This window comes from Rhyacophila brunnea, unplaced genomic scaffold, assembly GCF_057557595.1.
Source record: "Rhyacophila brunnea isolate RB1 unplaced genomic scaffold, BYU_Rbru_1.0 scaffold_18, whole genome shotgun sequence".
Classification (NCBI taxonomy): Eukaryota; Metazoa; Arthropoda; class Insecta; order Trichoptera; family Rhyacophilidae; genus Rhyacophila; species Rhyacophila brunnea.
The window spans coordinates 610,538-624,610 of record NW_028232837.1 but is presented as its reverse complement, the minus strand read 5'-3'; the positions used below and the strand labels follow the sequence as shown (position 1 = coordinate 624,610).

Genomic DNA, 14,073 nt, shown 5'->3' with positions numbered 1-14,073 from the left:
TCGGTATGCATTTATGGATGAAATGAGAATTTTGCGAATCTGAAATATAGATATTACAATTTCTTTAAAATTACAAGCAATTGTAAACTCTGATATAAAGTTGGTTATGCATTTTTGTTGGTCTATAAATGCATTACATTGTCCATAATTATATATCAAGTGTAATATAATTTATTCATCTCGATATCAATTATTACTTTTATTATACATTGGAAACAATGATAATAATTAGAATATAATATAGTAAGCATGAAATCCATGTTAGGACTAACAGAGGATGACATATTTCCTGCCTGCATTTGTTTACATTGACGTATGACAGTAACCATTCATACATTAGGATATATAATAAGTAGCATACGCGTGTGTTATATTGACAGGAATATTACATAATATACATAAAAAATTAAAACAACATAACTAAGTATAACAAAAATATATAAAAATCTATACATATTATGTAAATAAAAAATTATGTTGTCTGTTTACTTTGAAACACCTTTTAAGTCTATCAAATGAGTTGACTTTCACTTGGTGAAATACCATTTTACTGTAATACATGAAGTAGCAAAAAAAGCACTCATATAATATATGAAATGTTAATGCCATCATTATGAAACGATTGTCACTCAAATCGAAAGTCACTCTGAGCAACGTTTGCTCTTATTTAATCGGATTCCTTTTGGCATTCTTAGAGCGACGCTTGCATTCACACACCTATACTACACTTCATCATAACACATATCTCTTGATAAAAGCCTCTGCAACGTTCCCGAAACGTCAAGGAAAGAAGGAAGAAGCACACGCAGTGGAAACCCAAGAATCATAAAGAAGAATGATAAAAAACAACCGTGAAAGTCTCACGGTTTCACAAACATTATATAAAAAGATAGTGTTTTTTGGTTTTAGTGAAATGAGAACCAAAATACATTGTCTATTTAAAGATTTTGTCAAAACAATCCAATAATTTTGCATAATATAAGAGAAAAGGTAGTTTAAAACTAGTCAAAAACACTATCTTTTTACTTAGCATGGCAGTATATCGTCTATTGCAAAGTATGGTAATTTAGATGAACAAAATTTCAAAGTAAGCAGACAGCAATAATAAATAAATTATCTATTATATTATGGAATTGTCTTTCTATATTCCTCTTCTAATCAATCTAGATTGGTGCTACAAGAATGATCTCCGTACATAGACAAGTCTTTTTATGAAAGACCACGATAACCGGCTGATCGCCGAGTCAGCAGTACAGGGATCATATCCTGGCCCTGATTACCGTGGGGAGTATACAAAGTCTCTGCTCAACCTCTCAACCCCTTTACAAAGAAATGATTGTATTTTACCTCCTAGGCTTTGTTTTTTTTTTAAAAACAAATTCGTGCTATTGAATTTACTACAAAAAATGTTTTTTTACTGATGTCTAATTAATTTATTGTTGATTGTAATTTTTTTTTGTATCGATAATTCTACACATTGGTAACAACATTTATATTTTTTATTATTGTCTTTGATTGTCATGAGTTTTGAAAACTATGATATTACGTTTAATCTATGACTTTCTGTGACCAAAATAAGAACATCTTTACCAAAAAATCTACACAGAAGTGAATGATGCGCGAATGAAATTGAAGTGCATGTCATGGTACATGTTGCCTAATGTCACGCTGTCGCGGCGACAAATTTAGTCTATGGTTTCGTCATTTTGCAGAATACTTGCGGCATGATAACCATAGATAATATTTTGAATAGAGCCCAAACTGTAAGACCATAGATAATAGACAACGTAATTATCGAAAATACATAGTGCCAAACGCTAAAAACGTCATGCAGGTGTTGATGCAGTGCAGTTTAAACTGAGGTGACCTAATTGTTGTTCTAGTGAATTTGGCAGATTTTGCCAACTGACAATGCTCGTTTAAAGGTTCAAAATGTGCTACGGGATGGGAGCATCAGTCTGATAACATTTTAAACACCAAGAACAATGACATTACACACTTTTTTCCCGTAATGGCAGCTTACTGTGACGTCACGTGATAGTCCGCGACATGCACCTCAATTTGGTTCGCACTTAATCAACGAATTTTCAATCTTGAAAATGAACACACTGTACAAATAGCTGTCAAAAAATCTAATACGAAATTGTTGTCTTTTGCTTCTATCCAAAATTTTTTGTTTTCAAAATTAGGTTATCTTACCTATCGTCAGAATATTATTAAGGAAGCCTACAGGATGATTGAAAATGTGTTGTGAGAGACATTGAGAGTTTTAGCAGAGACTGACAATGAAATCAAAACGAAAAAAGGTACAACAGAGAGTATACCTCAGTCGAGGGTAAAGAGTAGTCTAATCGTCGAAGAGAAAGACGCGCTTGCCCGCACCCGCGCCCGTGCCCCCGGATGGCAGGCAGGGCGCAGGACGACGGTCTCAGCGAACGAGGCAGCTCTGTTTGAGGTGCTCCTCGTGCTTCTTCACCACGTTGCTGACGATGGAGGCTTCGATCTCCATTCCCGAGTGCACCTCCTCGCGGCTCAGCACGATCTCGTGGCTCTGCTCCGGAGTCACAAACACTACGCGGTGACGCCGGGTCTGCAGGATGTTCGCTATCACCAACTGCACACAATGCAAAAGAGATTCTTCAATTCTCAAACCAAAAGATGTTGAAGATAAACTTTCTACGGAGTTGCAGTCAGAATATTTGAGGTAATGACACATACCTGTTATCAACAGGCTTTTGTTGGTTTCTGTAAATATTAAATAAAAAACGGGCCGAACCGCAAACCTGATCTCTATAAACAATTGAATAAAACACCTGATCTGGTTCCCTGCTCAACTACGTTAATATTTTATTTAAGAGTAAAGGCCTTCGTCCGGTGCGTGAAAATCACTTACTGGGCGGAGGTGTAATTAAGATAGATTTTAAAGTATAAAAAATGATGATGGATGAAAGAGATAATTTTAAGACTAAATATAATACATAAAATATAAGTATTCAAATCCAGTAAATTTTGCCGCGCATTGCGCAACGTTAAAATTTCTGCGCGCCTGCGTCGAGGTGATCCTCGTGATTCGCCAAATCAAAAAGATCATCCGATCGAATTTGGCCAATCACGAGAGTCCCTTTTACTGGTCGGCGTGGGTCCAGGGAATTTCAAAAGAAAAAAAGTCAGTAAGCGTCCCTTAAAAAATGTGTACGGACCTGCGACTCTAATTGTAAAAACTAAATATATAAAACTGTAAAAAAGAACACAAAATAACCTTGTCCAACTAAAGATTAAAATATATAACACTAAGACCCGCACAAGAAAGACTTCGTGGTTTTATTTAATTTAACGAACATAAATGTATCCTTTTTTTTTTTTTTTTTTTTTTTTTTGTGAATCCGGGGTTCGATAGACACCTGAGCTAGCCGCTGGAACCCTGGACATCTCAGTAAGTAAGGATGATGATTAAAAATATATGATTTTGAAAAACCTCAGAAACATACCTAGAAATGTGTGATTCCAACTCACATCATTTACTGTCCGGGTGAGTGCTCGTATCAACAATGCTATCGATCCATCTATGATTCTTGCAAATTATTGTTAATAACTACGCTATCAAATTCTGTCAGGGAAAGCATACCAGCACTGTAAGTAATTTAAATGAAAATAATGATATTACTAACAAGATTTATATCTGCCGTTTTAGTTATGACACCCTTGCATTTGTTAACGTCGAGACCTTTCAATTAGCAGGCATCATAGAGGTATTAAATTAAAAGAGCGGCAAGTAATCGGCTTTCTCATACAGCTGAATGAAGCAGGCCAACAATAGCCGACAACTTACGAGAAATAGCGACGCCATAAAAAAAATTCACGGCATCACAGAGGATTTACTTTGGTCATTATAACGTACCCATATAATAGAATGTTAACGTTCAAATTTTGCCACAAATTGATTACCAGCCCGCCTCACCATACTAGCCTGCTTCATCATACTTTCATATAACCTGCCGCCCCTAGACAGGCATGCACGTTGCCAATTACGCTATTCCAGCCATCGCATGATTGCTAATTTATATCAATATCCTTATGATTTAATTTTCAAGGCAGCTAGATATAATTGAAAGTACGTCAACCAAAAAAAAAATATATCTTGGACTCATCGGGGATTTGAACTCGAGATGTCTTTCTTGCACCCTAAGTGAAAAGTAATATAATTATGATTTAAATGATATTTAACACAACATATAATATAATTAAACGTAACAACAACATTGAGCGGATTATCAGTGACCATCACTCCCACTCCCAGACACTACAGTAACAACATTTTTTGATGTGGTTTATTGATTGAAAAAGCATTTCACTACGAGGGGGGTACTATGGTAATACTCACTCAAACTGACTTTAGTACCAGTCTCACTATCACTAACATGCACTCCTGCAACCATTGTATCAATATTCAACCTCTCCGACATGTGTAACATTTACACCTAAACCACATTTTTTTAGTAATATCTGTACCTTAGAGAAGTCACAATATTTTGCAAGAGAGCAGTTTTAACATAGTTCATCTGATCTAGTTAAAATACTCATTCGCTTTCGGACAAAAACTCTGTATGTTGGACTTCCGCACTTTTGTAATTAATCTTTTTGCTATAGCTTAAAGCAAAAATGACTTCTCTTTCACCTCTAAAGTATAATAAATGGACTACCGTCGTTTTAGAAGTAAGTATTTTGAAAACTAATTGAAAATTGGACTCCCAAACCCCTTCAACATTAAGAAAACATGAACGCACATTTAAATCAGCATACTTAACTCTACTCTACTAAAGTTTAGTGTACCTACAGTGATGCCAACCGTACTATAATTATAGTACAATACTATAATTTTAATTCTGCGAAAAATGTAAAATACTATAATTTTACGCCAAATATACCAAAATACTATAATTTTAAAGGATTCAAGACGAAAAATGTTCCTGTACTATAAATTTTTTAGAAATACTATAATTTTTACGCCTTCGTACTATTAAAATCGGCATAGAAAAAGATGGCAACACTGTGTACCTATATCATTTAATAGGCTGTAAAATCGAATGAGTCAACATTGTAAAGGAGACACCGTCAAACAATATTTTGCTGTAAAACGCAAAGTGAGTCGTTAATATACAATAATTATTCTTTTATTGACCATCCTTATAATTTACTATTTATGACGGAATAATGTGGATCAACAAGATTTTACGGGAGGGTTGTTCTGATCAATGTGTTTTCTTCTTTTGTCTTATAGATTAACGTTTCTCAATTAATTGTAGCCACACAACCCCTTAAACCTATAATTACAAAATGGACAAAAATAATTACAAGATAAAAAGAACTTTTTATTTATACAACGTTTTTAAATTTTCTGTTGAATCATATAAACTTAACTTGACTACCTTAAACGATCAAAAAAATTTGTACTTGATAGAAATACTGAATAAATATTATAGAATACTGAAATGTCATTTTGACATTTCATATTGATTTCCATAGTAACCCACGTATATATTAATAATTTAGTTGCTAGGACCCCAGACCCCTAGCAACCAATAATAGTGTATTATTTTTTACGGATTTCTTCCGAAATAACTTTTCTTATAAAACAGAATTAACTGAAAATGAATTCAATTCTACTTAAAGATGGCTAAAAGTATTAAAAGAATGCATTGGCATCGTGTTCTGATATATTCTAAAAGTTTCAAATGTCAAGATAGTCGGGAAGTTAGTTAAAAATCGATTTGTACTGGATAAACAACCACCGGGCAAACAAGAATACGACCTAATAAAAATGTTGTAAAATGATAAAAATGTGACTTCCGCATTTTTAGCTCTAAGGTACAGATATATAGTTTAATAGATAAGAGCACTCATATGTTGATAAGTGGTCCCACTGTATTAGTGCAAATTTTGGCGTGAAGGAATTCTACTCTACAAGCACTGATGCTAGGTGAATCGGTGTGAAAGATTGTTGGCAGCTGGCGGCGGAAGCTTGAAGTCTGGTGGTTTAGGATGGCAGTAATAGATCATAAAGGTAATGACACCAATGAAACATGACCAAGTAAATGTGCAGTTTGAGTGACTCACCTTGTGTTTATATTTATTCAGTGACTCCCGTGACTTGGCTATTAGTAAATTTTCGTCAGTTTCCAACTTGAAGGATACGACATAAGCCCTCGGCACCCACACGTTCACCAAGGGGGACAACATCTTTGGCACTAGCTGGAGCTGAATTATCGGAGCACCCTGTCCCGATTGGATCTTATGAGTGGGCTGTAAAATATACATAAAGAGTTATTTACAGACAGGTAAAAAAAAGGTAAATTATCATTTTCCTCCCATAGCAGATTATATGGGATTCCATAAGGTGAAGGTTATCTGAACAGGTTTTTTTTACAGTTTTTAGCCATTCTTTGAACTTACTGGGAACCTACCTTCGTCTGAATTAAACACAAACAAAAAAAAAAATGTGATATTTGCCAGAAGCGGTATTCGAATCCGTGAGCCAGTGCTTCAGACGCTCCGTTATTACATCGTGGGTGTATATGTTACGCCGTATGTGCGAAATTGACTGTTACATGAAATGGGCAAAATTTTGGCTAATTCATGTAATAGTCAAGCCTGTTGCCTTATTCATGAATTAGGTAAATTTTCTGCCGAGTACATGAATTCACCAGGGTATGTAATTCTTAAACTGTCAACATGACAGAAGAAAAAGTAAATTTAATACGGATGGTTTTATTAGTTATAATTGCACATAATATAATATTATTATTAGGTTAGGTTAGGTTAGGTTTTGTAATTCTGAATTAAATTATTCAACTGAATGTCCATTTTGAGGTTAGCTAACAAGTGTCAACAAACTATCACAAACATAAAATCGACCATTGCACGATTGATACCCAAGCACGAATCAAATCGCGAAAATACCTTTCAATAAAATTCTTCCGTTATCATATTATAGTTCTAGATTTTTTTGCGCATAGTAAATGGATATGAACGTCATTGTATATTTTTATATTATAATCAATGACATTTGACACATTTGGTTAGTTTGATTAGTTGCAAAAAACACCACCGGAGCGCGATCATCTATTTTGACCATAGATAATATACGTACATTTTCACCAATGCATGAGCATTTGACACATTTAGTTTAGTTGCAAAAAATACCACCGTAGCGCTACTATCTAATTTGTCCAAAGTATGAACTAGGCAGATAAATTCGCCAGATATTTTGTCTAATTCATGAATAAGGCAACGGGCTTGCATTTTTCATGACTTAGGCAAAATTTTGCCCATTTCATGTAATAGTCAATTTCGCACATTCGGCGTAACATATACACCAAACACAACATATTGATAATTTAGATTTAATCTAATAATGAAAATAAATCTAATAATAAAAAATGGTTATTTCATGAACAAATATCACGGATATACGAGGGTGGGTCAATAAGTCCTTAGAAAAGCCGACAGGTGGCGCGACTAGTACTGTAAGCGGTTTGTTTTCATGCAGCGGCACTACCGATTCAGTATGCTGCGAAGTTTCAATCAGATTGGTCGGGTTGTTGTTTTTTATTTTCGTAAATTTAAAAAAAAATTTGCTTGTTTACAAAAATGGAGAAAATTGAGTTTAGAGCTGTTATTAAACATTTTAATATAAAAGGGTTAACAGCAAAGGAAATAAAAAATGAGTTGGATTTAGTTCACGGCATATCTGCTCCTTCACTTGCAACTATTTATAACTGGTTAAATGAATTTAAACGTGGTCGTACATCAACAAAGGATGAACCACGCTCAGGACGTCCTGTAGAGGTGACTACACCAGAAATGATCAATAAAATCCACGATATGGTGTTAAGTGACCGAAGATTAAAGTTGAGTGAGATAATTGAGGTTACAGGGATCTCAAAAGGTAGCGTCATTTCTATTTTACATGACAAATTGGGCATGAAAAAAGTTTCTGCAAGATGAGTGCCGCGTTTGCTCACAGTCGACAATAAACGCAATAGGGTGGTGGCCTCTAAAGCCCTGTTGTCGCTCATGCAACGCAATCCGGATGAATTTTTTCGTCGCTTTGTGACTGTAGATGAAACATGGATACACCACTATACTCCCGAGACGAAAGAACAGTCAAAGCAGTGGATTGCGAAAGGCGAACCATGTCCAAAGAAGGCGAAAACCGTAAAATCAGCTGGTAAGGTTATGGCTAATGTATTTTGGGATGCACGTGGAATTATTTTCGTTGACTATTTGGAAAAAGGAAAAACAATAACAGGGGATTATTATGCATCTTTATTGGACCAGCTAAAAAACGAAATTGAAGAAAAACGGCCTCATTGAAACAGGAAAAAAATCCTCTTTCATCAGGACAATGCCCGTGTTCACACATGTTTACGATCAATGGCTAAAATTGAAGAATTGAAGTTCGAATTGGTCGACCACCCACCGTATTCGCCAGATTTAGCCCCCAGTGACTTTTTCCTTTTCCCAAACTTAAAAGAATGGCTAAGTGGACAACGTTTTTTTTCAAATGAAGAAGTCATCGATCGGAAAAAATGCTTATTTTGAGGACCTTCCGAAAACTTATTTTTCTGACGGTTTAAAAAAAATTGAGAAACGTCTAACCAAGTGTATTGAGCTCCAAGGAGATTATGTTGAGAAATAAAAAAAAAATACAAAAATAAAAACTGTTTTAATGCTTTTTTCTAAGGAATTATTGACCCACCCTCGTATAACAGAGTACCTACTGTTGGCCATCATCGGGTCTGTTATCCAGAACAGTGCGTATGGTAGCACTCAAATATGAGTAACTACATTCAATAAGGATAGATGGAGAGAGTTGTTCAGGACCCTCTCATTTGTTCTCCCAAGGTACAGGACTAACCTGCCATTGGTAGTGCCAATTGGGCTGGCAGTAACTGTGTTCATTCAAATCTCTTTGGATATTGATATATTCCACTTGTGTGAGCATGAATTTGGATAGATATTGTTTAAGGTGAAGTCTTTACTGAGCCTTTTTTAAAGAGGCACCTAGCGGAAAAATACGAAGCTTGCAATTTGAGTTTTTTTTTGATAATTTACAATTTCAACTAAATTAATTGATAAATATGTATCTGAAAACATTAAAAAGAAAAATATTTTTTATTTTAAGTCAAAGATAAAACTACAATTGTAAAAAATGTAATAAAATATGAATTTGTTGTATCGGACTGCACCCTATTATTACATATATTTTATGGTCATATTTTTTATTGTTTTCTAAGCATCACCTAAGAGATTTTTAATTCATAGTTTTAATATTTTTTATATCTATTTTAAAAAACAGCAATTTTTATAAAAAATATAAATGTGTATAACTTGAAATCTTTTTTTATTTATATCAAATCAAGCTTCAATATTGGGACCATACATAAATAAAATTCTTGTATTCGTTGTCAGTGTGTATTTGCCTTTTGGTGAGTGCACATAGTGCTCGAAGACACCGAAAGGCGAAACACGGGTCGCAAAAAACGACTTATATGGAATAGTACAAAACTTAAATACATTAGAATTTAAATTCAAATTTAATCAAGTACCTTCGGTCCTTAGTACCTATTAATACATATATAGGAAAAGCTCGAAGACAGTAATTGAAAGAAGGTGAAATTATTAAATTATCAGAGGGACTGTGCTGTGCTCAATAATTGGAATATTTGTCGAGCTAAAAATAATTATGTTAAGCCCAGCTAATGGGTGTCCGTGTAAGTGTGTCACAAAATCAATATTATTGGTATGTAATCTTTTAATGTGACACCAACAATATTTGTAGAATATACATTGCACTAGTATTATGTTTATTTACAAATATACAACACATGAGTGTTTGTTAGTCAATTCAAAAAAGCAACCGACTAATTATATTTCCGCATGACTAGGGATTCAAATCTTTGAACTTTGATCTCAAACTTCTACACTATGTCAATAGGAAGTAGACGTAATGTATGTTAAAACAAGAATTTGTATACATAACTGTGGCATTTATGTAAACACAAAAAATTTTATCGATTACTTATCGAACATATGTAATTATTTGAAAACAGACATATTTATTTATACACCTGCCAGAAAAAATCTTTGAAAAAAAAATATGATGCTGAGCAAGACTAAAACCCGCATGCGTTGGATTCTGGCCAATGTGCTTTACCAATTGAGTCACCTGCATCCTACTTCTATCACTTCTTGGCTGTTTTTCTGCTGCGTCTCAGACATATTGTTGAGTTTTATGCACAATTTTTGAAACGTTTCACATGTATGATGTTAATTTCATTTTAATTCGGTAAGACGCAGATGGCTCAATTGATAAAGCAGTAGATATATATCTGAGGTGTTTATAAATTATGTATCTACAGTAAAGAAGAGCGCCCACGATTACCAAGCGTTAACATATCCGGTTAGTAAGTCTTGTGTCTCGAGTTCGCATCCCGGGTCTGGCAAAATTCACATGTTGTTCTTCAATGTGTGATTGAACCCAGAGCATGAACCTAATAGATTTAGCAAGAGGCTAATATCCATTACTCGTAAAAAAACTGTTATGAAACCTTTACGTGAGGCGGCAAAGTTCATCGATCTGGCAGGATGTAGGGTGACAACGTGGCTGTTTAGTGATCTGTGGCTACCACTATAATAGTGCATTTGCGCAGCGGTTACCGTGAAATGACATATCAAGTCCATAGCCATTTGATCAACTTGGCAATCTCTATTATTATGTACGTACAATATTGACACTTAATGTAAGATAAATGTAAAAATTAGGAATAACGCAACGGTGCAAATGGTGTACCTATGTTGACGTGAAAGACTATGAAAGAAAACTATAACAAATGAGGCAGACAAGAGTGCATAGTGTGATAAGAGGGCATCAAGCTGATAAATGAAAATGGGCCAGATATGTTGCTTGAAGAGTGGATGTCATACGGTGGAACTAAACGACCACGGGGCTGCCATATAATCCACTAAATTGACAAAATCATTTAGTTCAGTGGAATTACATTGCAATTGCATCGGGTCTGAGAAGCATGGAAGGAGGCAGTGGATCCATCCAGGCTGACCATGGAATATTACATTATGGAGTACTAAACTTATGATAATAACCTGAAAAATTGGGAGATTCTTATCTGATTATTCATGCATAAAATGTTTCATACTGATTGTGCATTAGAAATAAGTTGTAGAATAGAAACCATAAATTTAGGATTTAGAATAAGTATTGGTCTTACCATTTGATTACTTGGTATGTAGAAGTCGGAGACAGCCGCGGCTAAGTAGAGAAGGGCGCGAGGTCCGAACGAGGCGAGGCACTCACAGGCGGCTCTGAGGAGCCACAGATAGTCGGAGACGCTCGTGAACGACACGTATAGTAACATCCCTGCTCCGTGGGCTGCCTTGTACCGCGACAGAATTGGTGCCACTACGTCTACACTATCGGGTTTAACTGTAATAATTAGAAAAATTATACTGTATAAGGGCACTACTAACGCGTAGTACTATTTATAAATAACATGTAGTGGGTATCTCTTGAAAATAACACGGTAACAGTAGAATGATTTTGATGTGTGCGAGTATAATAGGTTAGAGGTAACTGAGAGTGGAACTACGACGTAATCAGACCATGTACCTAGCTCAATCAAATAGCTCACTGGACTCTGATAGGGCTTACGGCTAACCGTGTATCCGTTTTCAGAGTGCAAGCAAGACTACTGTAGTGATCTAGGTCTCTTGACGAAGCCAAGCCCAACCCAATTCTGACTGATTATTCAAGGCCACGCGTCGCCTTATATAGTCAAATAGACGACCCCATCTCTGCTGTCTATGTGATCACGTCTGCATGCGATAGGGGAGGCGCCGAATAGAGTGGGAACGCCCGGACTGTGCGGTATGCGATATCCGATGAGTGAAAGAGAAGGTATTCGAAGGCGCACGCGCTATAACTGCCATTAATGTTTGTTCAAAAATAATATGTAACTAACTCAGTATACCAAGGAAGTTAAACTATCATGAAAAGTGAAAATCACATCATTTCGAGACCCAAAACATAATATTTGATCTGTCATTGTGGATTATGAAGAATCTGATTTGTAACTTCACTAAATAACCAGGGAAACATTGTCTTACCATTAATAGTGGTGTTAGGTCCTCTCTCTTGAATGTCCAGCATGTCCATAAACCTCTGTCCGTTAAAATGGCGGACAAAGGGTTCCAGGGACTTCTGGCGGTGCATAAAAATAACAGCGTAGCCATGGTCTAAAAAATACTCTGCCGATGCGGACCCCCGTGTCCCCGCACTGAAGTTGTCCACGAATCGGACAGTGTTGTGTTCTAACGGGACAGTGGTGCCGCCCGACTGAAAAAAACAACAATAATTATTATAAGGGGCACGAGAAATGTTATTATTAAAAGTGGCCTTAAGCGACGCTTAATATCGGGTGCCACGACACTAAATAGCAGAGTTGAGAAACATAAGTGACAGCTCTAAAAATAACTGAGTACAGTCGAACTTGGTTATTACGATCATGGAAATAGCGAGATATCGTATGTAATGAGGAAACATTCGTTGACATTTTAATTTATGATTTTTTCCATACATTTATTTACTTTTATAACGAGCTACTTCTAGGGTATACCGAGCAAAAGAGTTAATGTGTCGATCGTTTAAAAAAAACATTTTCGACCCTAAGCAATAAAATCTGATTGGGCCGTTAACTAGACCGATGCCGTCGGGATCGGATTACGTTTATGACACGAGTTAAGTGTCGTAAGTACCTAATTGGTGTTTTCGCCGACAACATTGAAAAAGTATCCACGCATATGGTTGAAATTGCATGTAAAAAATCCAAACTTTGTGAAGTCAGTAGGTACCTACCAGTGCCGGCAGTTCAGCACTTCATTACAATAAACAACTTGTCTTCTTTTTTTAAATTATGTAGGTATGGGTTAGTGGCATAATTTTAGATATTTTATAGATAAATGAATATTTTTGATTATGGATTGGATTAGGCAGGATTTAAGTACTAAATTGAATTTTAAAAACTAAGAAACTCTATCCACAAATTGTAGTCAGTTCAATGAAAACAAATAAATTTGACTGACAAAGTTTAGTGTGCACTGTTTATGTTTGAGCTTAACAGGCTACCTCCACCCTTCGCCACCCCTCTCTTCAAACAATATCTTAAGAATATGGCAAAAAAAAAATTAAAAATATAAATCGAGTTTTCTTGGTAGAATCCAATATAAATTATATTATCATTTTATAACAGGAGAATTGATTGGCCTATATTTAAAAAGACATTAATTAAAGAAGATTATTATTAATGACAATTAAATACTTAATACTTGGAAGTCTACTTTGAAAATGTGTATTAAATAGATATTTCATTTCAGAGGTCAATCAAAGTGGATTTCGATATTACTTATTATTTTACAAAATAATATTATATTCTCAGCTATGAAATACTTCAGTAGAAAATTTAAATAACATAAAACACTTCTATATTACTTGGAATACTAGTTATACTTATAAGAAGAATATCTGTAATACAAAAAACAGTCACACTTGAAATTTAATTGGTATGACAAAAAAATGTAGCCTTCTACAGGTGATCCTTGTTAACCTATCAATGAAATAAAAAAGGGAAAATACAAACCGTAACTAGGACCACTTTGTGGCCAAATTTGCTATGTCTCTCGCAGAATTCTTTCAGGAGAGTTCTATTGTCTTCAAAATCAGTCGGTGGTAAATGAGAAGCGTAAAAATCCTCCCATTGCGAAGCCATTTCCACACACCTGCCGTCAGCCCGTCAATCCTCCGCCAATATAATATTAATTATCATGTATGCAAATGCAAATATAAATCATGATAAGAAACGTCAGAGAAACTTCCGAATTTTCATTGCCATGTTGTTAAAAAAATAATATGCGAAAATTTACCTATTATTGTGTTTATGAACAGGCAGAATGTAAATTTAAAAATAACTTGAAATATAAAAAATAACCTTTAAACTGAGA

General features: G+C 35.0%; 1 protein-coding gene across 1 annotated transcript; it reads right to left on the bottom strand.

Annotated features, from left to right (window-relative positions):
- Positions 1-1,370: 1,370 nt before the first annotated feature.
- On the bottom strand, positions 1,371-13,896 carry Ppcs (phosphopantothenoylcysteine synthetase). Its single transcript, XM_085945078.1, has 5 exons — positions 13,713-13,896; positions 12,184-12,412; positions 11,289-11,503; positions 6,115-6,300; positions 1,371-2,614 (listed from the first exon to the last, which is right to left on the bottom strand). Exons 1-5 carry the CDS (start codon positions 13,839-13,841, stop codon positions 2,429-2,431), a joined length of 945 nt encoding a protein of 314 aa, XP_085801204.1. The 5' UTR covers positions 13,842-13,896; the 3' UTR covers positions 1,371-2,428.
- Positions 13,897-14,073: the final 177 nt, after the last annotated feature.